The sequence below is a fragment of the Salvelinus namaycush genome, chromosome 33 (genome assembly GCF_016432855.1).
Source record: "Salvelinus namaycush isolate Seneca chromosome 33, SaNama_1.0, whole genome shotgun sequence".
NCBI classification, from domain to species: domain Eukaryota; kingdom Metazoa; phylum Chordata; class Actinopteri; order Salmoniformes; family Salmonidae; genus Salvelinus; species Salvelinus namaycush.
The window spans coordinates 5,506,556-5,534,181 of NC_052339.1; the positions used below are offsets into that span (position 1 = coordinate 5,506,556).

At 42.1% G+C, this 27,626-nt stretch overlaps 2 protein-coding genes across 2 annotated transcripts in view; one reads left to right on the forward strand and one right to left on the reverse strand.

The window, feature by feature from the left end:
* Positions 1–322: 322 nt before the first annotated feature.
* LOC120027580 (motor neuron and pancreas homeobox protein 1-like) lies at positions 323–2,549 on the reverse strand. The gene is made up of 3 exons (XM_038972556.1): positions 2,010–2,549; positions 967–1,127; positions 323–727 (listed from the first exon to the last, which is right to left on the reverse strand). Exons 1-3 carry the CDS (start codon positions 2,485–2,487, stop codon positions 440–442), a joined length of 927 nt encoding a protein of 308 aa, XP_038828484.1. The 5' UTR covers positions 2,488–2,549; the 3' UTR covers positions 323–439.
* Positions 2,550–11,600: 9,051 nt separating this feature from the next.
* The window catches only part of LOC120027594 (ubiquitin-protein ligase E3C-like), a 37,625-nt gene continuing 21,599 nt past the window's right edge, over positions 11,601–27,626 (forward strand). The window contains exons 1-14 of the mRNA XM_038972579.1: positions 11,601–11,720; positions 12,595–12,757; positions 13,068–13,121; positions 13,225–13,299; positions 13,516–13,662; positions 13,806–13,921; positions 14,164–14,321; positions 14,446–14,611; positions 18,459–18,679; positions 18,933–19,084; positions 19,504–19,694; positions 23,446–23,532; positions 23,805–23,968; positions 25,060–25,286. Coding sequence (XP_038828507.1) covers positions 12,689–12,757; positions 13,068–13,121; positions 13,225–13,299; positions 13,516–13,662; positions 13,806–13,921; positions 14,164–14,321; positions 14,446–14,611; positions 18,459–18,679; positions 18,933–19,084; positions 19,504–19,694; positions 23,446–23,532; positions 23,805–23,968; positions 25,060–25,286 — 1,827 coding nt within the window. The 5' untranslated portion in view covers positions 11,601–11,720; positions 12,595–12,688. The remainder of the gene's footprint in view (positions 11,721–12,594; positions 12,758–13,067; positions 13,122–13,224; positions 13,300–13,515; positions 13,663–13,805; positions 13,922–14,163; positions 14,322–14,445; positions 14,612–18,458; positions 18,680–18,932; positions 19,085–19,503; positions 19,695–23,445; positions 23,533–23,804; positions 23,969–25,059; positions 25,287–27,626) is intronic.

The following is a 27,626-nucleotide window of genomic DNA, read 5'->3' on the forward strand; positions in this document are numbered from 1 at the left end:
AACATTCAACAAAATAAAATGCAAAGATGAATATCATGTCTGAATTTACAATTGGTCGCCCTATCAAAATAGTATGACAATAACACCTATAGTGGAGTACCTATGTGATTGTACTGGACATCAAGGTCCTAAACCAACTGGATGAAAACATGACATTGTCACATAAAACCATGCAATATTACAAATAGAAGACTGTACCTCGATACTGCATTCTAAAACGTCAATCTGACCTTATTAGGGCCATTCTGCACACTGAATCTCAGTCAGGCATTGATCATTTAGTATTTTCCAAATTATTCTAATTACTTTCGTAATTTCCGGGTAGGTGATTGAAGGTTGTTATTACTGTACATGCAGCTGCAGTTAGGTGGAAAATGTCATTCACATTTAAGGAGTGTAGGCCGCTAGCTTTTCAAAAATACATGTATCCTTACCCATATCAAGGCTGTGGGCTTATATCACTGGTGTGGTTTCTATCGTCGTCCGATGAGCAATCCGAGGAGTTGTACAGGAAGTTGTCACCTTCATCATCGTCACTGTCCCTGAAGTCTCTTATTCTGTTACTTTTGGCAGAACTCGTCTTTTGATAATCCGTTTGTTCCTGTCCGTCCGATTTCTCCTGTCCGTTTTTGTTGTTTTTCTTATTCTCAGCCTCCTGTGCGGCTTGCTCTTTGGCCTTCTTGCTCCGTTTCCACTTCATTCGCCTGTTCTGAAACCAAATTTTCACCTGAAAATGAAAATAACAAATATAATTGAGAAAATGTGTTTTATATGGTCGAACAATAATAGTTCGAGTTAATAGGCCGTTTTTAGATACGAGCCGTTCGTAATGGGCAGCACCTGGCCAGATCATAGAACACACAACTGAAGAACAGTGTTTTCATGTAAAACGGATTCAATAGCATAATAGTGGTATGTTTCACAATGGCTCTCAAACAAACATGTATTTGAAGCTCTTATATATACCTGCGTTTCCGTCAGCATCAAGGATGTAGCCACCTCAAAGCGCTTCGGTCGCGACAGATACTTATTCAGTTTGAATTGATGCTCGAGCTCCAGTAGCTGCTGACTTGTGAATGCAGTCCTTGGTCTTCTGCACTTTCCAAGCAAGTTTGACTGGGCCTGAGCTGGAAAACAAAATCTAAGTACATTTCTATACTCATGAGGTCAAAAAATGATGTCAACGTGCGTGCGTGCTTTTACATTAGGCCTATGCACGGTATTTCAATACATTATTCGATAGGCAGTAGACTTAGGCTATAATAAAACCGTTATATGCCTGAAAAATCAAATTTGTCTGCAAACAAAAGGAATAATATTGAGATAACAATTTCCCTATATGATATAGCCTATAGGATACATGGCCTATATGATATAGCCTATAACAATATGTACTTTAGTAATAAGCAGATTGAAAATGAAAGGCTAGTTATTTCAGGTTTAAATGGGAAATCAGTTGTTGAATATTAAATGGATAAAATATATTATTATATTATTATATTAAACTGATTTAAATTGAACATATAGAACACATATATCCTTTGGGATATAAATGTATGTTTTTTTGCACACTATGCAGCCTTCTCAAGAAACGGGTTCAGGTCGAAATTGCCATAATATTGTTAGTATAACATCTAACATTGTCCGAGTATATATTCAGAGAGAGCTAAGCTATTTGCCACCTAATTTTAAACACATCTGTTAAAACGAACAGGAACAAAAGACGCAGTATCTGGTTAGCAAACAGTGTGTCGGCTGCGAGTTTCACACTGTCACTTTCCCACTGTCCATTATATGTCCATTTTAGTTTCTCTCTGAAAACCTATCACCCCTCTCCTCGCACCTTCACCAAGTCTTGAGGCAATAAAGGCACCAATGGATGAATAATGTAAAATCCATCAACTTGCTCGCCAAGTGCATATACAGCAAATATAAAGTCAGCAGTTTTTTATTACCAGTCCAAAAATATTTGTATAATTAAAAACAGCAGTTATACTCACAATACTCACAATTAAAATCGGGCATTTTGGGTAGCATCATTCCCGCTGTGGAGACTCGCAGCCAGTGGTCGAGCTGAAACGTCCCGGCTGAGAGTTTGAGGGAGTCGCTGCATGGATGGTGGTGATGGGACCCATGCGGGTATGAGTAGGACAAGGCAGGGTGCTGCCCGAGGGAGTAGGTATACATGGGGTGGCCGTAGAGAGCCTGGGGAGGGATTCCTGCGCTGCTCTGTGGATGTAATCCAAGCATACTGTGGGGACTGTTCAAGAAGCCTGGTTTAGGAATCAAACCAGAAGGGGAAATCCTAGGTGGAGACGGCGTCTCATTCCGTAAAGAGTCGGCATTCAATTCTGAGTTTGGTACACTTCCGGACGATGAAATGGAAGAGGATGATAAAGAAGTCACAAGCGCAAGCGGAGATGTCTGCACCTTCGGCGGGTCAACAGCCAGAAGCGCATCAATGCGGAAATTTTTGGATTTCTCCATTTGAACCAGTGTCCGTCGTTTGCAGACGTTGAACAGTTGTATCAAAACGATATTGAAGTGTCGTCGTCGTTCCACCTCTTAAAGTTATGATCTCGGTTAAAGTGTGAGCGGTGAAACCAACGTGACACTTAATTCTTATTCGATATCGGATTGGTTCCACCCGTTTGGCATGGGGTTATCCCATTGGTCAATCCAAGCCATGTTTACAATGCGTTTAGCTGGCACATTGCATACCTCTCTAAGAAATGACACGTCCCACTTTGGGTCGATGGGGCACTTTTGAAAGGGTGAAGTTTAGAAAACATTTTAATGAATGGGTTGGATATATTTGCATTGAACAATAATATGATAAACATTTAGCCAAAGATGGATAGACTTGAAAATGTATTGAGAGCCTATTGACCTATTTATCGTCACATAGTTTAATTAAATTCCAAGTTGTGAAGACTTCAACCTATAATGCCTGGTGATTGCAACGGTGGAAATGTGCTCCTCTATCTTTAAAGTAACTCTGCAGTGAAAATCTCACGTTTAAAAGTTAATACTATCTTAACTCTTAGTCTACCCAAATAATGTTGTTGACTCATCCTATACTCGCATTTTTAGCCAAAGCAAACTTGTATCTCAAACAGACATTAGAAAAATGCTTGCTATTTCCTCATAGAGGATGATGTCATCCTCCCGAAGAGGATGAGCTGGCCAATCAGTGGTCCATGAGCTGGCCAATCAAGAGGCTATTTTTAGTGATCAGTATAAGCCAACAACACCATTCTGTTGATGGGGTATGCCCACAACATTCCGACACAGAACAACTGCTTTTGACATACATAGGTACCATTTTTTTGGAAGGAAATCTATTGACTCATATTGTAATTAATTATAGATCATATTTCATAGAAATTTCGAAACACTGGACAGTTACTTAAAAAAAACTATGGCCTATACTTTCCTAAGGGAAATTATTCAAATGCTTTTTGGGTAGGCCATTATTGTACAACATATACACTGAGTGTACAAAACATAAGTAACACCTGCTCTTTCCATGACATAGACTGACCAGGTGAATCTAGGTGAACGCTACGATCCCTTATTAATTTCACCTGTTAAATCCACTTCGATCAGTGTAGCCGAAGGAGAGGAGACAGGTTAAAGAAGGATTTTTAAGCCTTGAGACAATTGAGACGGATTGTGTATGTGTGCCATTCAAAGGGTGAATGGGCAAGGCAAAATATTTAAGTGCCTTTGAATGGGGAATGGTAGTAGGGGTTGGCGACCGGTTTGAGTGTGTCAAGAACTGCAACGCTGCTGGGTTTTTCACGATCAACAGTTACCCGTGTGTATCAAGAATGGTCCACCACCCAAAGGAAATCCAGCCAATAGCAGGTCAGTAGTAAAAAACGGGTTATTGATGAAAAAGGACAAAGGAGGCTGACAAATTGTGCAGAGCAACAGACTATAATGCCTGGTGATTGCAACAATGGAAATTTGCTTCTCCATCTTAAAGTAATTGTCCAGTGAAAATCTCAGTTTTAAAAGTTAATACTCTCTTTTAACTCATAGGCTACCCAAATAATGTTAGTCAACTGACACTCCAATACAACATGGGTGCCCGAAGACCCATACAAGAATGCATAACTTGCCGTACCTTGACACAAATGAGGGAAGCTGACGACCTTATAGAGTTCGACTTCTTTCAGCAAAAAACACTGGACACTGGAGAATTGGTCTGATGAAATCTGCTGTTTCACGCTGATGGGAGGACTACGGTATGGAGAAAACTACATGAATGCATGCATCCATCATGCGGCGTGTCAACATTGCAGACTGGTGGTGTTACGGTGTGGGGTGTGTTTTCATGGCACACATTGAGCCCCTTGATAAAAGTGGAGCAATGTTTGAATGTCACAGGGTATATGAACATAATTTCCTATCAGGTGAATCACCTTCATGGCAGCAGTGTATCCATCTGCAAATTGATTTTCTCAGCAGGGTAACACCCTATGGCACAAGGCTAGGATTGTCCAGGAATGGTTCCATGAACATAATAGTGAATTCAGCTTACAGCAGTGGCCTGCCCAGTCACTAGATCTAAATCCAATTGAGCATCAGTGGGATGAGATGGAACAAGCTATTTGAAGTAGAGATCCACTACCAGCCAACTTGACACAACTTTGGGAAGCATTGGAGTCAACATGGGCCAGCATCCCTGTGGAACGCTTTTGACACCTTGTAGAGTCCATGTCGCGAAGGAATTGAGGCTGTTCTGAGGGCAACTCAATATTAGGAAGGTGTTTCTTATGTTTTGTACACTCAGTGTATGTGTTTCTTTCTTTCTGCAGTATAAGACAATGGGGGGCATCTAGGGGCCAGTGGATTCCTAACTTCAGTTCTGCGCACATAACTCACATTTGAGTTGGGGGCAAGCATTTATAATAACATTTTGCCACAAAATCCGTAGGCCTGATCAATGCATTGGATTTTGATGGTTTGTGTAGCCTACATGTACAGCTTAGCAATGACAGGCATATTGCCCAAAATATTTTGGAAGAAGCCTATACAGTCAAATTATAGGCCTATTCATTTTCTATGCCTTGTTATTAATCATAAATTGTTAATGAAGAAACTCACTTGCTATGGCTTTACATCACCTGCCATCACATGGCTGGAGAGTTATTTATCCAACAGAACACAGAGAGTGTTCTTCAATGGAAGCTTCTGAAACATCAGATATGCACAGTTTGGTATCCCTCAGAGCAGTTGCCTTGGGCCGTTACTCTTCTCTATTTTTACAAATAATTGCCACTGGTCTTACACAAAGCTAGAATGACTATGTAATGCGGATGATTCCACACTCTACATGTCAGCACCCAAAGTCAGTGAGCTCACTAAAATTCTAAATAAGGAGTTACAGTCAGTGTCAGAATGGGTGATTAATAATAAACAGTTCTTAAATACATCTAAAACTAAAAGCATTGTATTTGGTTCAAAACATTCTCTTAGACCTAAACCTCAGCTGGAGTTGTGCATAAAGGGTGTGACCATTGAGCAAGTTGAGGAAGCTAACCTCCTAAGTATAACATCGGATGGTCAATTATCATGGTCAAGTCATATTGACAAAGTTGTTGTGAAGATAGGGAGGGTTATGTCTGTTATAAAAAGATGTTCTTCGTTTTTGACACAAAAATAAACTGTACTAGTTAGTTGTTAAGGCTCTGGTCTTGTCCCATCTTGATTACTGTCCGTTGATATGGTCAAGTGCAGCCAAGAAAGACCTAGCAAAGCTGCAGCCGGCTCAAAACAGAGCAGGAAGCCTTGCAATTAACTGCACATACAGAACTAACATCAACAACCTGCATGGCTCAGGGTTGATGAGGTTTGACGAGATATTAACTACTTCTCTGCAGTTTTCATGGGAAATATTACTGTGATGTAATTGCCAGTGTCTGTATGAAAACGTCTGCTAAATGGCGTATATTATTATTATAATCAAATTACATGCAGCTCATACACCTGTACATACCCCACAAGACATGCCAGCAGGGGTCTCTTCACAGTCCCCAAGTCCAAAATGAATTCACGGCAACACAGTATTATACAGAGCCATGATTGCATGGAACTCCCTTCCATCACCAATTACTCAAGCAAACAACAAAGTTACCTTTAAAAAGCAGATTAAACTACATATCATGTTAAAGCGGGGACTGTGAAGGGACACACACACAAACACACACCCAGACACCCTCTAGCACATGTTATTTTTGTTGTTGTATTGTTTGTACATCGTTGTATTTTAAATTTTGTGACTGTTCTTGTCTAGCAGTGTATCAGTATTTTGTTACTTGTCATGTTTTGTGTTTTTTTGAGGACCCCAGGAAGAGTAGCTGATGCTTCTGCAAAATCTAATGGGGATCCAAACAAATAAATCACCACACCATGCAGGATATTATATTCCTCCCCCCAAAAATGTAATGTCACAAATGAAAAACTGTGTCTATGCTTGACCCAGAGACCTGAGCCCAACTGGGAAATTTAGCTAAGAGCCTGCCTTATGCCACTACCCAAATCTGAGAGTCGACTGAATACATTTCGCTCTGCCCTGCACAATATAAATGTTAAATGTAACATCTTGATATGTAGTGCATATAGCCTCCTGGGACCCTGCAAAAAAAAGGTATTATATGTGAATGGACTTCTTTGTGTTTGGGGTGAAAGGAAAATGCAACCAATAATGGATATTTTAACTAAATGCAATACATTTACCATAGTATTTTGGAACTCCTTTAATTACATATTAGACTTTTCAAAGTGTATTAAATTATGAATAATTATAATTAGGGTAATACCATAATTTGAACATCTCTTTTCAACTCACGTGCTGCCCCCTGGATCTCTTCATGTATGCACCTGCATGCACCTGTATTCACACCTGTATTCACACCGGTACATAGATATTCAATATTCAAAGGCATATTTTGACATTGAAAGTGCACTAACTGTTATCAAATTAGACGAAACTTGCATCCTTAGTTCTATATGGCTCAAATGAGCGCGTAAAATATGAAGCATATAATCGTTATTAGGTGCCATAGGTTCCATGTAGGCCGAGATATCTATAGCTCTGGGGGTGGTTGTCTTATGGTCTAATAAGCCACTTAAAGTTAATGGAGGAAGAGGTCGAAATGAGAATTATTACTGTTGCCCTTAACCTGTCTCCCAATCAAGCTGATTAGTTTTTGTCAATTCATCAGCTAACCACTATTGGGACCGGCGCAGTCTGTGCAGACTTTATTTGCTCAGGGGAAATCAACAAGTCACGGGGTAGTTCCAAGTAAACGATGACCGTTTAATTGGAAACCTTGATGATATTATGACCGATTACGGAATAATAGCCAAATCTGAGATTGATGTGGCATCCTGCAATGGGAGTCCACGTGCGCCACAAAATCAGAACGTCTTAACCCAAGCCTAAAAGCTAATCAAATAATGCCAATGGGGTAATCTTGATATTACTTTTATCTCGCTCAGGCCTCAGATGATGTTCACCTTTTGCATTTCGAATATGGGCAAAAACATTTTTTTATGATGACCTTTGAGATCCTTTAAATGTTTTGAAATTCAATTTTTGCGATTTCTTAGAATTTATGAACGGCATCTGAAATCTACGATTTGATCATTTCCTTAATATCTTAACAGCGCCACACCGTTTGATCTGTGCTTTGTCGCCTCCCCTGGTTTAATTTCATTAAGGAGCCACATGACTATTTCTATTAAAGCACCAGTGAAATATGAAGCCATTTAGTATTGGCCAACACCAATCACGGAGATGTATTGCCCCTTTTCATCACGTCAACAGGAGGGAAAATGTATATGGGACCCTAAGATGGAAGCAGACCCTAAAACCCCAGTCTTTCCTGAAAGCTGTTAATTTGCACCGTAATTACTTTCACAATTAACTAAAATACAAATCAAAGTGACAAATCGAGATAGTTTATATATTCATTACCCTCGGTAAATGTGTTCATTATAAAAAGGCAATTTAAAGGGACGTGCACTGTCTCTTTTATTGCAATAAATACATTCCATTAAATCGGCACAAATGACCAATGCCTTGAAATGCAGCTAGGACTGCTTTGAAACACATTTGTGACTCATCATTTTATCAATTTAAAACGTTCAGGAAGCCATTCCTTGGAGAGTATTTCTCTCCTTAAAAGCCCTTGGACGATAGACTCCATTAACTAGGCATCATTAGCGAGGAGATCACATTCCTGCAAGACTTAATTGCATATGATTTTTGTAGACTGCTGGATCTGAGTAGAGAACTAATTTCCCTGCAAAAGGCGCAATATGTCTAAATGTCCTAAATTCAATATTGCAGGCTAATTTCTTGGGCACGTGCCATCAATTTTGTTTGGCTGCAGAGCCGTATTGATAATTTCTCTCGATGTCCTTCAGCATGAACCGCTCAATGGAATGTAACTTGTGCTATATTAGGCAAGAATTTTTCAATGAATGAAAATGATTCAAAACGTTAAAAAAGTTGTAGGCCTATTTAAAATTGCTGCTAATTTACTTTATTTGATAAATGTAATTATTGATATTAATGCATATTTATTGTTAAACCTGTCTTATTATTAGCTATTCTTATTATTATTGGTGTTATTGTTGTTTAGGCCTATCACATAGTCATAACCAACAAGTAGTAGGCCTATATCATCAGCACCACCATCCACTATATCATCATCAACCTATAGCTCACCTGCTGGAATTATACCTTAAGTTTACCTTTCTGTAATTCACGTTGACGGTGAAACCATTTATTTTACGAACCCAACGAAAAATATGAAATTCCATGGAGTGATGGTCAAATCAGTCTGCTTTTGTGTCGTGAAATTTCCACTAAACGAGATGACAGTCGGATAGGCCGTTCCCCCATCACGTGAGACACAGTGATTGACGATCTGAAATGTTGTCTATGTAATCTTCTAACGTCTGTGTTTCCAATTGACACTGGACATGATTAATTGTACACCTGTCAACGTGTTAAGTAACCTGTTAATTATTTAGTACAATTCATAAAATTTGATCTCAGAACATGGTTATTTTAAGTTGTTAGGCCAACATGTGTTTTTAATTTTTTCTAAGCGAGTGCAGCAAATGATAAATGTCCTATGATATGTTATTTCATTTATGAAATGGATTTTTACACACAAGCACAGAAAAGCACAACGAATGGATGTGACAAAACAGGACCGCATTTAAATAGAACAAAGAATAAAGGTGGGTGAGATGTAAGCAAGATACATCTTCGATTGGGCACTTGTGTTAAATTGATGTTGAATGCCTTCTTCTCAAAAGCAATGGACATTGATGATGACGCAATTGATGAGTCATTTGTTTAAGTTTCATCTCCCTTAATTCAACTATGATTAACACTAGGCCTATCACTGTTTATACATTTACATCAAGTGTATGAAAAATATACTAAAATGCACTTCTTGCTAGAAATGCACCCCCTAACATATATTTTGATCCATTAGGGGAAATGTAGTGAGGTGACATCCCACAGACAGTAAATGATGCTGATTTAATTTCTAAAGACACTTCTAACCTGTGGTCTTAAATTGATTAGATTAGATGTAGCTACAACAACATACAGTCCAAGCCAGAGGTTTACGATATTTTGAAATGTGTATAGTCCCCATCTTGTTCTATTGACTTGGTCCTGAGACAAAAACAAGCAAAAATGTACATCCACAAAAGTTAAGGTCATCATTTGTCCATTACTGTGCCAACTCTCAACAGCTAGCCCACTGGTGACAGACGTCAATTCAACGTCTATTCCAGATTGGTTCAACATATGGTGCGTTCGTGAATTCACTCTGGCTATCAACTCCGATTTCTGAGCGCTCTCGTCTGAGTGTGCCAGAGCACAGAATAACTGATTATAACTGATGAATTTACGAACACGCAACACCCGTTGCATTTGACCGGTGGCCATAAAGCGGCAGGTGGCCTAGTGGCTAGCGCGTGGACTAGTAACCGAAAGGTTGCAAGATCGAATCCCCGAGCTGAAAAGGTAAAAATCGGTCCTTCTTCCCCTGAACAAGGCGCTGTTGCTAGGCCGTCATTTAAAATAAGAATGTATTCATAACTGACTTGCCTGGTAAAATAAACCTCAGCAAAAACAGGTCATTAAATTGTTTCAGTTACAGTCACCTACGCTAGAAAACAGCTTAAACAACTCTCTTATTTATTTTATTTTATGTAACTAGGCAAGTCAGGGTGAGTAAAATGGTCAGAGTGAGGTGTTCTCTTCTTGTGTTGCTCATTTTTGTCTGGAAGTAGCAAGCAAGCCAGTTACTTTGAGTGCTTGACTGCCGATGTGAGGTCAGAACGCTCGGATCAACCCTCATCCGCAGAATCGTCCAGTCTGCGCTCGGAAAGCTCCGAGAGCGAACCGCTCTGAATTTACGAACAGACAATCTGACAACACTTTGAATTTACGAACGACCCAGAGCGCACTCTGACACACTGGAAGCAATTTACGAACGCACCCGAGTGCACGGTGGGCTCCCGAGTTGCGCAGTGGTCTAAGACACTGCATCTCAGTGCAAGAGGCGTCACTGCAGTACATGGTTCGAATCCAGGCTGAATCACATCACCGTGATTGGGTAGCCCAGAATCGTCCGGGTTTGGCCGGGGTAGACCGTTATTGTAAATAAGAATTTGTTCTTAACTGACTTGCCTAGTTAAATTAAAAATATAATAATTTCATTGAAATTAATTGGAAAAAACGTTGATTCAACCAGCTACTATTTGTGATTTTTCGAAATTGTTAAGCGTTTAAGATGGAAAATTTTGTGGGGGTTAGCAGGTAAACTGACAACTCAAAGTCAGACATTTCTGTAACTCACTGTAACAATCAAAATGGTATTTTTGTCAATTATGATGTCTAATTGCACATATAAGATGTCATAAATGCTTGATCTTCTTTGACATAATGGAGGGTGGAGAATGACTTAAGTATCTCCAGGAGAATTATTGGATTAGTTCGTTAAATCCATTTTTAAACTGAAAAATGATTAAATCAATCAAAGACTCATACATCATTCTGAACAGAAATGGGAGATTGGGTAAAATGGAGCAGTTTCAAATCAAACTATAAATAGCACAGCCAGGGTCATATGTAGGGTTATATGTAATTTAGAGAGACTAAATGCAACTTTGAACAAGATTCTTCAGGTTTGACAAGCACACCTGTCTCCTTTCCATGAAAGTATACAATCAGTGCAGCTAACATTGTGTTGCATACCATATAACTATTTATATTTTCTCTCTTTTCTAGTTGAAGTGGAACTAGGCCCATGGTCTACTATTGCATTATAAAGAATATCACCATATGTTAATTTGAATAGCAAATCAACAAAAATTCCCTGTTTCCTTGTTGATCCCCGGACCAAGGCACGAATGCACTAGGATTCTGCTAGATGATGATGATGATCCAATAATGCCAAACAGTGTTTTGTTGACATTGCATTCAGCGAATAGCATTTCAACATTGAAACGCTTATCCAGTCGGATTTCAGTATTCTAAAGAAGGACGTACCCGTTTATGTTGTGTTTCTGGAAAGACGGGGAGAAGGAGCCAACAATACATTTTTGTTTCATTTAATATCGCACAAAAGTCTTATGTACTCTTTCATTTCTGTTGGTCATTTCATTAATCAAAGGTAATCCACATACAGTTACTTTATTTTTTAGTCCAAACGATTTCTTCTGTTAGAACAAAGATGTCAAGAGGATAGCCATGATTACTAACGTTAACGCGTTAGCTAGCTAGAAAGGCGACCTGTCCCGTAAAGTTAGCTGGCCAGCTAACGTTTGCTAACGGGCTAGCTAGCTATAATGTCAAAAGAGTCATCTACATGTACGCACGAATAAAGTAACTTGGGGGTTGTCTGTACATCCAATGCTATTGAATGTATGAAGTAGTGGCAGACAGATCACCAAGAGCGATGTATACACAAGCTGCTGAGTCATTAGCTAACCTAGCATGCTAGCCAGTTAGCCTATCGTCCAGGGTTGTCTTTGGTGTTGTGCAATGAAAACCAAAAGAGTGACGTTTGTTAACTAAGTTGCCTAACTAACAAATACATAAAACCGGAACATGGTTGACAATGTAGCTAATGCGTTAGAGAGACATCTACAAGGCAACAGTGATTTCCCCACAAAAGGTGCTGTGTTGTGCTAGCTATATAGCTAGTCAAAGTCACTTGTGTCTTTTGGGAATTATTATAACGTTAGCTACTGTAGCTAACGTTAGCTAGCTAACACTAACGTTACTGTGGCTAAGCATGCTAGCTACCGTTAGCCTAGCTAGTCAGTTACACTTTCCACTGGTTGTGGCTCTTTTTGTTTTTCAATTTCCCTTCCAAAAATATTCTAGATGCGGGAAGTGTAACGTTCGCTAACAATTGTAGCTATGTGTCTAGCTAGCTTTAATATTGATGCTTTATTCTGGATGGTGTCAAGTTGTCGGTACTGTACTAAGTTAGATAACTAGCCACCAAATGAATGGAATGTTTCGTTTACTTTATTTTTCAGATTGCTGTAGTACCCAATTTGTAAAGTCCTGAATTGAACCAAGACAAGGATCCTTCATCTATGGTTAGAAACATCTCTTTGATAACATCTAACCATGAGCTTCAGTTTTGAGGGAGATTTCAAAACAAGACCCAAGGTGTCTCTTGGGGGAGTGAGTAAAAAGGTAAGACCACAATGAGATTAATAACTTAATAACTTTTGGATTTTCTGACTACTTGTTTTTCACACCCCTTGGCTGAACGCTGTGTGCAACATCCGAAGTTGTCCGTAATTCAGAAAATTGTGTAATTTTTTTTCTGCCATTAAAACTAGAAAAGTATGCCTTTGTACGAGCTGGTCCACGGGGGACAAGTATTACTGGGAATGCACATCAAGATAGTGCAGATACAGCGGCCACTAACGTCTGCCTATGCTAACCTAGTGACTTATTTTTTTCTACTAGTCATGCCAGGCTAATATACTTTGTCTTTCAGGAGGAAAAAGCATCTCTCCTACACCGGACACAAGAGGAAAGGAGAAAAAGAGAGGTAGTCCTTTGACGTAAAATCGTCCAGCTTTGTATGTCAACCAATCATTATTTACTTTCTCTGTGTATTTATTTACTTTACTCTGTTTTTCAACTTCAATAAGGATGAAAGACGAAGATTGAAGAATGCAATTATCATTCAATCCTATATACGAGGATACCATGACCGAAAACAGCAAGTATGTCTACTAATATGAACAAGCTCACAGTCATTAGACAACACCCATTCTTCAGTTTCAATGCCATTCCCTTCCACACTCCCTTATCTTGCCAGCAATCCCTTTTCCACAACCTTTTATTGCTGCTGGCAATGTTGATAGTCTACACAATGAAGTATCTATCAAGGGATCATCTCTATAACTGTTTGTTTGGCCTCTGACCCTGGTGTTTTCCAGTATGCCATCCAGAGGGGCAACTTTGACCGCTGCGTCTGCCAGGCACAGTCAGAAGGTGGACCGCCAATCTCCGACGCTGCCAGTCTCAGTCTCTTAACAAGGCAACTGCTATTTTTCTACAGACAGAGTGAGGACTCTCAGAGATTGGTGAGGACCAATGGTTTTTGGGCAAACGTGTTGTTGAACTAATCAAAAACGTGTCAAAATGTGACGTCTAAATGCTAAAATGACTCAAATGTACGTTTTGCGTGTGGGAACATGACACAACATTTCTGTCTGTGTCTCTGTAGATATGGATTTGTCAGAACCTAGTGAAACACAATGGGCAGTTTGTGAAGCTGCTGGCGGGGCCCGAAAGACAGACGTGTGTGTTTCAGATCAAGAGGGTCCTGGGCTTCTGCTGCAGGTAATGGGGCCTACACCTATTCTTCATGAATGCGCTCTGGGGTGAAGTTTCACCTAGGTACAGATCTAGGATCTGCTTCCCCTCATCCAATCCTAACCTTAACCATTAGTGGAAAGAATGTTAAACTGACCCAAGATCAGCTTCTAAGGGCAACTTCACTGTACATCCATGAATGCATTTTGCGAACAAATCGATGAAGTGTATTGCACCACCTTTACACCCTTTGTCCATCTCTCTCCTAGACTTCTACAAACCTGCAAGGATGACAGTTTGAATGTTGCCGTTCCCATGAGGATGCTGGAGATCTATTCCTCAGAGAGAACCTATCTCCCTGTCCTTCAAGACGTTAATTGTGTGGCATCGTTAATCGAGCAGATTTTGCACTATATGGTACAGAAAGGTAAATATCATGAGGATGTCTGCGGAAGTGCACTATAACATTTTATTTGGTTAATGCTAATTTTCAAGCCCCATTTGAATTTGAATCGGCTCTCTATCTTTTTGTCTTACTCTTTCTCTCTCAGGATACTACAGGTCGCTTTATATTCTAGTGAATCACAAGCTCCCTTCCAGTCTGGAGTACAGTGATGCTCCCTCTGGAGCACACGCTATCCCCTTGGCAGGCACACTGCTGGAGCACACGCTGAAGCCCCTGCACTTTACCTATTCCTCCTGCACAACAGGCGCAAGGTATAACACTCCGGGGATACGTTTTTCCTAGGTACAAGATCAGCTCCCCCTCCCCCAATCCTAACCTTAACCATTTGTGGGGAAAAATATAAACTGGCCCAAGATCAGTGTCTAAGGGGCAACTTTACCCTACTGTAACAGCAGCCGTAGCGTCTGTAAAACCAAAACGGTCACATCAGAACAGTCAAACGCGCACATACCATAAAAGTAATCAGAACACACACACACACACACACACACACACACACACACACACACACACACACACACACACAGAGAGAGAGAAGGCCCTTTTTGCTAAAGCCAGACCCCCTAAAAGTTTCACCTCCAACATATAAAAAACCCCTCACACACAAAGCCTCTCGGCATCAGCGACTGCTGAGCATGTGAGAAAGAGCACAGTGAGAAGCCACGAGCGGAATGCCTTTGTCTGTGGCGTATGCTGTTAAGATTGTCCAGTAAACCGGTAATGTAAACTTTGGGCATTTGTTTGTCCTTTGAGTTGGCGGAGACACCGTAATTGCTTCACCAACCTGTTTACAACGAGCAATAAAACTGATCCCGACTCGGAGTACAGAATATTGACGATTTGCTCTCAATATGAAACATTCTGAATGACAAACGAGGGGGGCGTTCTTTTCTTTTTGAAGAAAAGCAGAGACTGGGTGTGAGAAACCTGTGTACACACTCACTCCAACAGATAATTATCTGACCGGGGCCACCAGATGTGTGAGTGACTCAGTAAAAACAGCTTTGTTTGACAAGACAATATTGGGGCACTCACAGAGCTGAAAGGAGGAGACACCTACTCTCTCGATCACTCTATTGTCCCTGTTTGGGTAATGAGTTTAAAGAATAACTTTACTCAAAAACGGTATTTTGGCTCTGTACGGAAAGTGCTCCATCTTGAAAACTTGACAACTGACTTTTTGGGGATTGTATTAACAGTGTGAACAAAATACTTAAAGATTGAAACCAAAAGTTATCCCTTTAAAAACAATTTATTGTGGAATCTAAGCTGTTCATATGTTTATTTGTCATAGTATAACATATTTGTACATTTTGATTTGTGATCAGTAGCTTAATCCAATATCATTGTCATGTATGTAGTGAATTGGCCTCCCGAGTGGCGCGGTGGTTTAAGGCACTGCATCGCAGTGCTAGCTGTGCCACTAGAGATTCTGGGTTCGAGTCGCAGCCGGCCGCGACCGGGAGACCCATGGGGCGGCGCACAATTGGCCCAACGTCATCCGGGTTAGGGGAGGGTTTGGCCGGCAGGGATGTCCTTGTCCCATTGCGCACCATCGACTCCTGTGGCGGGCCGGGCGCAGTGCACGCTGACACGGTCGCCAGGTGTACGGTGTTTCCTCTGACACATTGGTGCGGCTGGCTTAAGGATTAAGTGGGCATTGTGTCAAGAAGCAGTGCGGCTTGGTTGGGTTGTGTTTCGGAGTACGCACGACTCTCGACCTTCCCCTCTCCTGAGTCCGTACCGGAGTTGCAGCGATGAGACAAGACTGTAACTACCAATTGGATACTATGAAATTGGGGAGAAAAAGGGGTTAAAAAAAAATATATATATATAAGTATACAGTTGAAGTCGGAAGTTTGCATACACCTTAGCCAAATACATTTAAACTCAGTTTTTCACAATTCCTGACATTTAATCCTAGTAAAAATTCCCTGTCTTAGGTCAGTTAGGATCACCACTTTATTTTAAGGATGTGAAATGTCAGAATAATTGTAGAGAGAGTGATTTATTTCAGCTTTTATTTCTTTCATCACATTCCCCAGTGGGTCAGAAGTTTACATACTCAATTAGTATTTGGTAGCATTGCCTTTAAATTGTTTAACTTGGGTCAAATGTTTCGGGTAGCCTTCCACAAGCTTCCCACAATAAGTTTGGTGAATTTTGGCCCATTCCTCCTGACAGAGCTGGTGTAACGGAGTCAGGTATGTAGGCCTCTTTGCTCGCACATGCTTTTTCAGTTCTGCCCACAAATTTTCTATAGGATTGAGGTCAGGGCTTTGTGATGGCCTCTCCAATACCTTGACTTTGTTGTCCTTAAGCCATTTTGCCACAACTTTGGAAGTATGTTTGGGGTCATTGTCCATTTGGAAAACCCATTTGATCCCAAGCTTTAACTTCCTGACTGATGTCTTGAGATGTTGCTTCAATATATCCACATAATTTTCCTACCTTATGATGCCCTCTATTTTGTGAAGTGCACCAGTCCCTCCTGCAGCAAAGCACCCCCACAACATGATGCTGCCACCCCCGTGCTTCACGGTTGGGATGGTGTTCTTCGGCATGCAAGCCTCCCCCTTTTTCCTCCAAACATAACAATGGTCATTATGGCCAAACAGTTCTATTTTTGTTTCATCAGACCAGAGGACATTTCTCCAAAAAGTATGATGTTTTTCCCCATGTGCAGTTGCAAACCATAGTCTGGCTTTTTTATGGCGGTTTTGGAGCAGTGGCTTCTTCCTTGCTGAGCGGCCTTTCAGGTTATGTCAATATAGGACTCGTTTTGCTGTGGATATAGATACTTTTGTACATGTTTCCTCCAGCATCTTCTCAAGGTCCTTTGCTGTTGTTCTGGGATTGATTTGCACTTTTTGCACCAAAGTACGTTCATCTCTAGGAGACAGAACGTGTCTCCTTCATGAGCGGTATGACCGCTGCGTGGTCCCATGGTGTTTATACTTGCGTACTATTGTTTGTACAGATGAACGTGGTACCTTCAGGCGTTTGGAAATTGCTCCCAAGGATGAACCAGACTTGTGGAGGTCTACAATTATTTTTCTTAGGTCTTGGCTGATTTCTTTTGATTTTCCCATGATGTCAAGCAAAGAGGCACTGTGTTTTAAGGTGGGCGTTGAAATACATCCACATGTACACCTTCAATTGACTCAAATTATGTCAATTAGCCTATCAGAAGCTTCTTGAGCCATGACCACATTTTCTGGAATTTTCCAAGCTGTTTAAAGGCACAGTCAACTTAGTGTACGTAAACTTCTGACCTACTGGAATGCCTCTTTGCTGTGATACAGTAAATTATAAGTGAAATAATCTGTCTGTAAACAATTGTTGGAAAAATGACTTGTGTCATGCACAAAGTAGATGTCCTAACAAACTTGCCAAAACTATAGTTTGTTACCAAGAAATTTGTGGAGTGGTTGAAAAACGAGTTTTATTTTTTAACCCCCTTTTTCTCCCCAATTTCGTGATATCCAATTGTTAGTAGTTACTATCTTGTCTCATCGCTACAACTCCCGTACGGGCTCGGAAGAGACGAAGGTCGGAAGCCATGCGTCCTCCGAAACACAACCAAGCCGCACTGCTTCTTAACACACAACACGGAAGCCAGCCGCACCAATATGTCGGAGGAAACACCGTGCACCTAGCGACCTGGTCAGTGCGCACTGCGCCCGGCCCACCACAGGAGTCGCTGGTGCGCGAGACAAGGATATCCCTACCGGCCAAACCCTCCCTAACCCGGACAACGTTAGGCCAATTGTGCGTCGCCCCATGGACCTCCTGGTCGCGGCCGGCTGCGACAGAGCCTGGGCTTGAACCCAGAGTCTCTGGGTTCAAGCCCATTTGGGCACAGCTAGCACTGCGATGCAATGCCTTAGACCACTGCGCCACCCCGGAGGACCCTGAAAAACGAGTTTTAATGACTTCAACCTAAGTGTATGTAAACTTCCGACTTCAACTCTATATGTAGTGAACATTTTAAAACCAACTCATCCATTTTACAATGTGGATAATGTACGCGCGGCTCCACTCCAGCCGTTTGTGTAGTGACAATCAATTTCTCTCCCTCTCTCTCTGGTTCCACAGGCAGTTTGTGTTTGCAGCCTTCACGGAGGAGTTCATCTCGGCGCCGTTCACGGAGCAGATCTTTCACTTCTTTATTCCGGCGCTGTCCGACCCGCGCCTCCACTTCCCCTTTGAGGCCTTCCTGGGCTCCCTGCAGGCCACTGTAGTCTCCTCCGCAGCGGCGCAGAAACAGGCGCCGTGGCTCTTCTACTTTGTCCTCTCAGCCGGGGAGACGTGCCTGGGTAAGTGTTGTCAGGGATACGCTTTGGCTGCGTCCAAAATTGCACCCTTTTCCCATAGTGCACTACTTTACACAGAGCTCTATCTAGGTAATAGGGTGCCATTTGGGACACAGCCTTTGTGTACAGTGTGTGGGGAATAGTACTCTCGTGTACCAGCAGATACACTGACAAGAGGATTTTGGAGAGAATGACCAGAAACAAAATCTATGGCGATAGGGAGTGTTTTGTAGTAATGTTGTCTGTATGTGTGCAGGTTCCCTGTCAGAGGATGGCCTTCAGCTATACCTGCGTGCTCTGCAGACCCTCCTACCCCTCCTTCCCGTGTCAGAGAGCACCAGCAGGCCGGAGGTCATTAGTGACTCTGAGGACGAGGAGGACACCGACATCCAGGCTCCGTCCACACAGGTAGCTAGCTACCACTAATGTGTCAATACAGATAACAGAGTGAAATCCAGGGATAGTACTCTGCAGGTTACAGGTAACGCATATAGTTCAGAATGCCCTTTTACTTCACAGGCAACACTCTCAAATGAAAACGGCTAACATCTGAATACAGGTGTTACACAAGGGTAGCAGACCACAGCCTTATCCACACTGCCTTTAGGCACCTCATTATAAACACCGGGGCCCGTATTCATAAAGCGTCTCAGAGTAGGTGGGCTGATTTGGGATCAGGTCCGCCCCCTGGCCAAACGATTTGCTCCATTATGATCTAAATGGCAGAACTGATCCCAGATCCTACTGAGGCTTTATGAATACAGGCCCAGCTATACTTACTGGAACATCTCACTCACACCTATTCTGTGTGTTCTCGTTCGTTCCAGCACGACAGTTATCGGATATCGGTGCAGCTGATCACGGAGGAGTGCGTCCACAAGCTGGACACCAAGCAGCAGACCAACGCGCTGCTCAACCTGGTGTGGAGGGACTCGGCCAGCGAAGAGGTCTTCACCATGATGGCCTCCATTTGCCACACGCTCATGGTGCAGCACCGCATGATGGTGCCTAAAGTCAGGTCAGTGTTCTACATCGGATCTAGTCACATTGAATGCGTCCCCAAATGGCACCATTTTCCCTATATAGTGCACTCATTTTGACCAGAGCCCTACAGGCCTTGGTCAAAAGTAGTGCACTACAAAGGGAATAGGGGCACCCTAAGGTTTTACATGTATCTAAGGTTTTACATGTATCTACGGTGCTAGCATAACCACTTTTGTTTTATTTGAATCCTTGCATTTAGTTGTTTCAAAAACCTTTCTTCCACTACAATTTGAATGAATATTTAGCCTTTTAAGGCATTTTGCAGGAACTTGATGTGAAGCCTTTTTTTTAAATCATTTTTTGACATCATGAAAGTGGGTGTTCAGAATCAGCATTTATTTTAAAGTTGTAAGCAACTAATGTGAATAGCGATGAAGAAGCACAGCCACTATCTGTGGTCTTCGCCCTAGTGGCGTTTACAACCGGTGGAGGAAGTACTAGGATGTCAGGGAAGCTCTGAAGCTGTCACTCCTAGATTAGGGTAATTAGCCCTGGACTGGCTGATTGGGTTGATTGCGTAAGGGCAGGATGTGGATGTGAGAGGGGGATCTTCCCTGGGCTTTATGGCACACACTGAGGGTCTCTGTCTCAACCCCCCTGGTTAATAGTTAGTAGAGCCAATGGAAGACATTACCTGTCCGTACTGTGGGGATGAGAGAGCGAGCGTGTTATCATTACTGATGTGTTGTTCTCACCTTTTACAGGGTGGGCAACAAAGAATGTGGCTATTGTTTAAGACTGGAGAGTTATCTGGGTCGTATTCACTAGAAACCAAACGAAAGCAAACAGGCTGGAACGGGAGGAATGTCTACCTGAATTTGTCTGACAAGGAACCCTCATCTTCGTTGCAAAACGTTTTAAGTTGCAAAAATGTTTGTGACGGTTAGGAATGGTGTGCACTAAGGAATACAATCCTGTCTGATCTCATGCTAGACTTGATTCAGGCAACATTCAAGCTAACCTTTAGAACCCAAATGTCTCTCAAAAACGATACTAGAGAAGATGCATCGCTTACCAAATCAGTTGTTGCGAAAGGCCTAGAATCCTCCCTAAGTATTTTCTCTCATTTTTACAGCTTCCTTTAGTCCAACTGCTTTTACCATAAATTTTACATCTTGTCCTCCATCATTATCGGATATCTGTACAAAATAATTAGCTCACTGAGGAAGATTAATTAGTGGCGAAGTGGATGGGATACCTTTACAAGAGGCTAAAGGGAGCAAATTGCATCCCGGGCCTGATTAACTGCGTTTAAAAAAGAGCTCGTCTGCCCAGCCCGGCCCTCCCGTCTCCCACCTCATGCCCGACGGCCAGCCCAGCGCAATGCCTCAAATAAATATGTATCTTTTTTTTTGCTTCCTTCTTATTAGAGCTCTAAGATGTAGGCCCTGTATTTTCAGTAAGAGATTTTACTTCAGATTTAATCATACGATTTAAGATTATTATATATTTTTTTAATTCACACCGTTTTGGTTGGTATAATCTTTGTCTTTGATGTTGGGAGGCTAAATGGGTGTAATTTCAAGTTAATTGATTAATGTTTGGTATTTGTTGTAATTTCACTGATATGTTATTTAGCCTTGGCCTGAGTGTAACTCGCTGTCCCTAACTGATGTTCACTGACAACTGTAAGTGCTAGCAAGCCTCTGTCCTTAATTCGTTTTTGAGCGCTTGATGTGATTGTGGAATTGACATGAGATAATGACTCTCGGGCAATGAGAACACACACTTTCTGCCACTGGCACTAACTCGCAGGCCCTTATGAATTTAAGCTAGTTTAACATAAATAAAGCCAGTTATTATCAAATTACTATTTAAGGTAATTTTCGATTGAGCTGACATATGCAGCGTTTACCGTGAATGCAATCTCCTCTAAAGCAGGAACATTACAGTACTATCGCGCTGTAAGCGCAGCTCTTCAGTGGTTCAGATTGAATCGAGCCCTTTCCCTTTTATTTTGCCTAGTTTTCTCTTTTTCTGCGAGCATACGTAAATTCTTGCATTATGTCTACATAAAATAATCTGTTTTGGCCATCAAGGTAATTTTTATGGACACACACACACACACACACACACACAACCCTTTTTGATGCCTGTGATTGTATTTATTAGTGCCTTCATTTCCTGATTGAAATGGAGCTTTGGTTTCTAGCAGGCCATATATCAGGCTGTCAGTCAGCATTTTATTGCTCTGTTGCCCATTTCAATCAAACACCCGGCCGCACACTGTGAAGGCCCAGAGCACTATGCTATACCTGGCTCCCGTCCTCTTTTGTACTGACGGATGGGGGGCCTTGGCAGAAATGATTTATCAAACATATAGAGAGTTGTCACTCGTTTTACCCCCCCAGAAGGATCATTTACATTTTTCAGCCTTTCAAATAATCTCTGCTGCTCAATGGTGAACGAGGGTGTGCCCTAAATGTCACCCTATTCCCTATATAGTACACGACTTTTGACCAGAGCCCTATGGGCCCTGGTCAAAAGTAGTGCACTATATAGGGAATTGGGATGCACTCTTAGAGATTGGAGGCCGACACCAACATTAGTTTATCTATGTGATATTCCATCCACTTCCCATTCTCTCTCTCTGTTATTTTTTTTTTTTTTTTTTTTTTAACAAGATCAGCTTTACAACCATATCTCCCTGTTTTGTTTTCTCTTTCATGAGTTACAGACACTTGTTTTGTTGCTTCTTTAAAAAAAAAAAGTATTTGTTCCACATTTTAATAGGATTTATGTTTTTTTTGGGGTGTTGTATTTTGCTAGTTTAGGATTAAAAAGAGGTGATTAACATCAATTCATTACATCAACCTTTACCTCTCAACATGTGAATAGGAGATTGCCTGCCCTTAACAGGCTTCCTTATAGGTGACAATAGCCTATCCCGTTAGACAGAGGCACATTTATAAGCAAGGGGCTTATATTTTATTTTAAGCTGAATTACTGCATTGGCGTTACCTGTTGTTAACCCTCGGTGTTAAAGAAACACACACACAATCGAGCACCTTCACACTTGGGTGCCATGGGCCGTTAGTTAGGCCGTCCGGAGTGTCGGGATGAGGGCCCAGTGTGAGCGTTCCAAATGGCACCCTATTCCCTACATAGTGCACTACTTTTGACCAGGGCCCATAGGGCACTATAGGGAATAGGTTGCCATCGTGATGCAGCCAGTGGCTCACCCACCCCCTCCTTCCCTCCTTCCCCTGTGTTTTCATGTAATTCAGGGAGAGTGTGGAAGCGTGCTGGCGCGCCGAGGTCATTGTGAGGGCTATGCCCCCCCATCCCTTCTCCTCTATTGTCCCCATCGTTGCCATTAAGTTAAATGGGGCTCCTGCAGGAAGCCAGAGGGCCTGTTTATGACCCAGGGCCGAGCTCCTCCTCGCCAGCAACTAGTTTACTAATGGAAGGTGCCTCGTCTAAATAAAGCTTAATGGGTCGTTTAATCTTTTTTTCGTCACGGAAAAGGGAGAGCGGAGAATGGAGGAGGAGAGAAAGGGCTAAGAAGGAAGATTCCTGGGGGATGCTGCGGTTCAACAGCTTTTACTAGTATTTTTTCCATCTTTATTTGTGTCCTCTAGTTAATTGGTCAATGTTGACGATCTCCGCCTTGGAGGGCATCGAGGCAGAGCGATTTATACGTTTACAGACAGACGAGTACATTGTCAACCCTTTTGACATATGTATCTTTTCAGGCCTGTCTTTTTTTATTTTGTCCCCTCCAGGCTTCTGTACAGTTTAGCGTTCAACGCACGTTTCCTGAGACATCTCTGGCACCTGATACAGTCCATGACTACCAAAATGATTACAGGGTGAGTTGATTGAATGTCAGTCAGGGGCTGTATGTATCAAGCGTCTCGGTTTAGGAGCGCTGATCTTGGATCAGGTCCACCCCTGTCCATGTCATCTTATTCATTGTGATCTAAAAGGCCCAACTGATCCTAAATCAGAACTCCTGCTTTGATACACTTGATATATGCAGCCCTGAACACAGTGACAGACCTTGATGTAAGCCAATTCAATGTGCCCCGTTGGCATAAATTCCCAGGTAAACATAGCGAGTCTCTCCTTTTCTTCCCCCCAGGTCCATGGTTCCGCTGCTGCAGGTCATCTCCCGGGGGTCTCCCATGTCTCTGGAAGACTCCAATCGCATCATTCCCCTCTTCTACCTCTTCAGTTCCCTCTTCAGTCACTCGCTCATCTCTGTGCACGACAGCGAGTTCTTTGGCTACCCCATGGAAGGTCATGGTAGGCCACTCCCTCTGTACTATTCCCTATGCACTACTTTTGACCAGGGCCCATAGTGTGCTATTTTGGACGCAGACCTAGTCTCAAAATCACCTGCCTCTTGTTTTGAATTGGGGTGCAGCTGACGTTGAATTTAAAGGCTTCTACACATGAATTTAAAGGCTTCTACACATGTACACTGAGTGTTGAAATCATTAAGGACAACTTCCTAATATTGAGTTGTACCCCCTTTTGCCCTCAGAACAGCCTCAATTCATCGGGGCCTGGACTCTACAAGGTGTCCAAAGCGTTCCACAGGGATGCTGGCCCATGTTGACGCCAATGCTTCCCACAGTTGTGTCAAGTTGGCTGGATGTCCTTTTGGTAGTGCACCATTCTTGATACACTTGGGAAACTGTAGAGTGTGAAAAACCCAGCAGCATTGCAGTTCTTGACATGAATTGGTGCGCCTGGCACCTACAACCATACCTCGTTCAAAGGAACTTCAAATCTCGTCTTGCCCATTCATCCTCTGAATGGCACACATACACAATCCATGCGTCAATTGTCTCAAGGCTTAAAAATACTTGAACCTGTCTCCTCCCTTTCATCTTTTCTGATTTGAATCGAATTTAACAGGTGACATTGATAAGGGATCATAGACTGACCAGGTGAATGCAGGTTGAACCTATGTCATGGATTTTTTTTTTTACACTCAGTATATTTTTTATCCAGATGGATAGTCTCTCATGTGTGTAATATTCATTGGGCAACAACAGTAAGAGATGTAGGGTGACATTTTCCCCTGGCAAAGACCAGCTGTGCTGTGAACTAATGCACAGGTAGCGTTCTAAATAACTGGAGCTCCGATACTGTACCTCACGATTGCATTGCGTGTGGTGTAAATCACACTTTTGATTAAATCTCCGGTTGAACTAAAGTTCTTTCTCATGGAAATTGGAACAAAAGTTGTGCTGCATAATTCATAATTTAACTTTGTGCATTAGCTCACGGCGCAGTTGTCTTTGCGAGAGGAAAATGTTGCCTGCACTGTGTTCAATGGCTGAGTGGCAGTAAACAGCCGGCCATTCCTCCTGTCCACCCGTTTTCAGGCCACAGCAATACGTCCATGATGCCGTTCACATTGTCCGAGCTGGTGACCCTGTCTCGGTTACTAAGGGACGCTTGTCTGGGCATTATCAAGCTGGCCTACCCAGAGACCAAGACGGAGCACCGCGAGGAGTACATGGCTGCCTTCCGCAGCGTGGGGGTCAAGACAAACACAGAGGTGCAGCAGCGCATCCAGGCCGAGCAGAAACGTTGGGTCCAGCTCTTCAAGGTGAATGCCCACCCATCGCCCTGGCATGGTCAGGGTCATATTCATTAGTCCCACTGTAGCAAAACGTTTTGCAACGGGAAATGCTTACAAGCTTTCTTATTGAACAAAGTTTAGGTAGTCCCTCCCTTTTTGACCCATTTGCCTCCGTTTCACTCCTAGTGAAAGCGACCCAGGCAGTGGCTCCACATCTAATTGAGGGTTTTGATACGGTCCTATGTTTACAAAATAATTCAGAAAAACTTGTTTCATAATCCAACATTTAGATGCCTCCCAACTGGCTTGAGTCCTTACTCTTGTAAACGGATTTGGAAAATGGTTACATGCTAGTGTATTCAGTGTCCTCTTGAATGCTCTCTCTTTAAAAGTACAATGTAGCCGTTATTTCACTATCACATCATTTCTGGGTAACAATTAAGTACCTTACTTAATGGTCAAAAAGAAGCAAAAATGGCTTCTTAGCAAAGAGCTATTTCTCAAGCAAGACTTTTGTTAGGACTGTCTGGAAGTGGTTTGAGTGGGGATGGGAAAACTGAAAAATAGCTGTTATTGGCAGAGAGGTTTGGAACTCTCTTATTGGTCTATTAACTACTTTACAGCATAGTGACATCACCATGGAAAGCCAAAACTCCATTCCACTAAAACAGGCTGAAGTTTCAGTTGTTTTTTTCAAACTGCTCTTACACTAAAAGGGCATTATCATAATTTTCACAATTTCACAATATTTATCCAACTTCATAGTGTGGAAATATATATAAACACAGGAAAACCACGTTTTTGTAAAAGCTGTGCCTTATAAAGGGTCTTATTTTGACTTTGGTTTCTCTCATAGCTTTTACAGAAATGTGTCGATAAGCAACAGAGCATGCATGGCTAAATTCACACCAGGAAGAGCAAAGGGGGTTGAATTAGGACATTAATTGTCTGTTTACTGAAAGGAAATGAGGCAGATAACAACATTAAGTTAATTTGCCACTCGTCAGGCCTCTCTCATCTTTACCTCTCTCCTTTACTCTATGCTCCTCTCCCTCTATTCTCCTCTCCCTCTATTCTCCTCTCCCTCCTTCTCTCTCTTTCCCTGAAACGGTAATTAAGCGACTTCGTTCTTGGCTTTGAATTTGAGAGAGAGCCTCGAAGGTGAGCGAGGCTTTCTTTCAGCCGAGGTGTTGGGCGTGTACAAATGCGGCAGGAATTTCATAACAGATCGAGGAGCGCAAACACCGTCAGCTAAAACGACCCATTAAAGAAGTGGGAGAGCAGGGGGAAAGGCATTTTCCAAATTGAACGGGGGCTGGATTTACAGTCGCTTTAACGCCGCTGACCCCCTAACACGCTAATGTTTGGTTCGAGTCATCAGCCGTCCCTCGACCATCTTTTATCACCCCCATTGTCGAGCTATCTATATAATTGAAAGAAGTTAATTTAATGAAAATGATCAACTAAGCTTGTATTAATATTGCTAATGGACCTTCTCTTCTTGGCTATGTTTGGAGAGGGATGTCACGGTGGAGTTTGAGAAAGGCCCATTAAGGCGTGCACTTAACCCAATGGGCTAATTAAGGAATGCTTATTCATTCCTCGGAGTAGGGGCTACGTCTCCGAGCCCATCGTCCGCGCCACGAACAGCGTTTGGCACTCCCCATTATTACTGAGAATAGCGACTCCAGTCGTCGCTGATGACTGCCCGAGATTGATCGCGTCCCGTATGAAAACGTTGTGCGTTTTTGAAAATAACATTTCCATTCAAACGGTGTTGCCTGCTTATCGTGTTAAATTGTTTCATGGTAATTACGTGTCTGACTACTCCTAGCTAGTGCCGGTAATGACTGTGGAGTGAGATTATGGAAAGGATCAATGTAGACGTGACAAGTTCAGTCTTTACAGTGGAGTACTTATCAACTTCTATCTAACATTCATATCCCAACACTGCACACAGTAAGACATGGGATAGGAGGCAACAAATCCATGTTTTTCACAGGACAGTACAGGAACCTGTTTTTAGGACAGGACTGTACAAGATTGACATTTTTTTGTTATTGACGGTACTGGACAGGAATAAATATCCCAACAACTCTCACCCTGACCCTAACTCGCAGTACAACAGATTTACACCGGTCAAAATGTTGCTCTCGGTCACGTGGCTGATGTAAATTAACTCTGGTGCTGGTCATGGAGGGATGACTCCAGCCATTTCTCTTTTCTACTATCATTATGGCACGCTAATGGCTCAACTCACAAATAGTTTTAGAGGAAGCAGCTTGTTGTCTAGCCTCCACATAGATTTTGTTTCTTTGTAAACAAACTCATCTATGTTAAAATGACACGTTTCAAGTGTTTAAAATG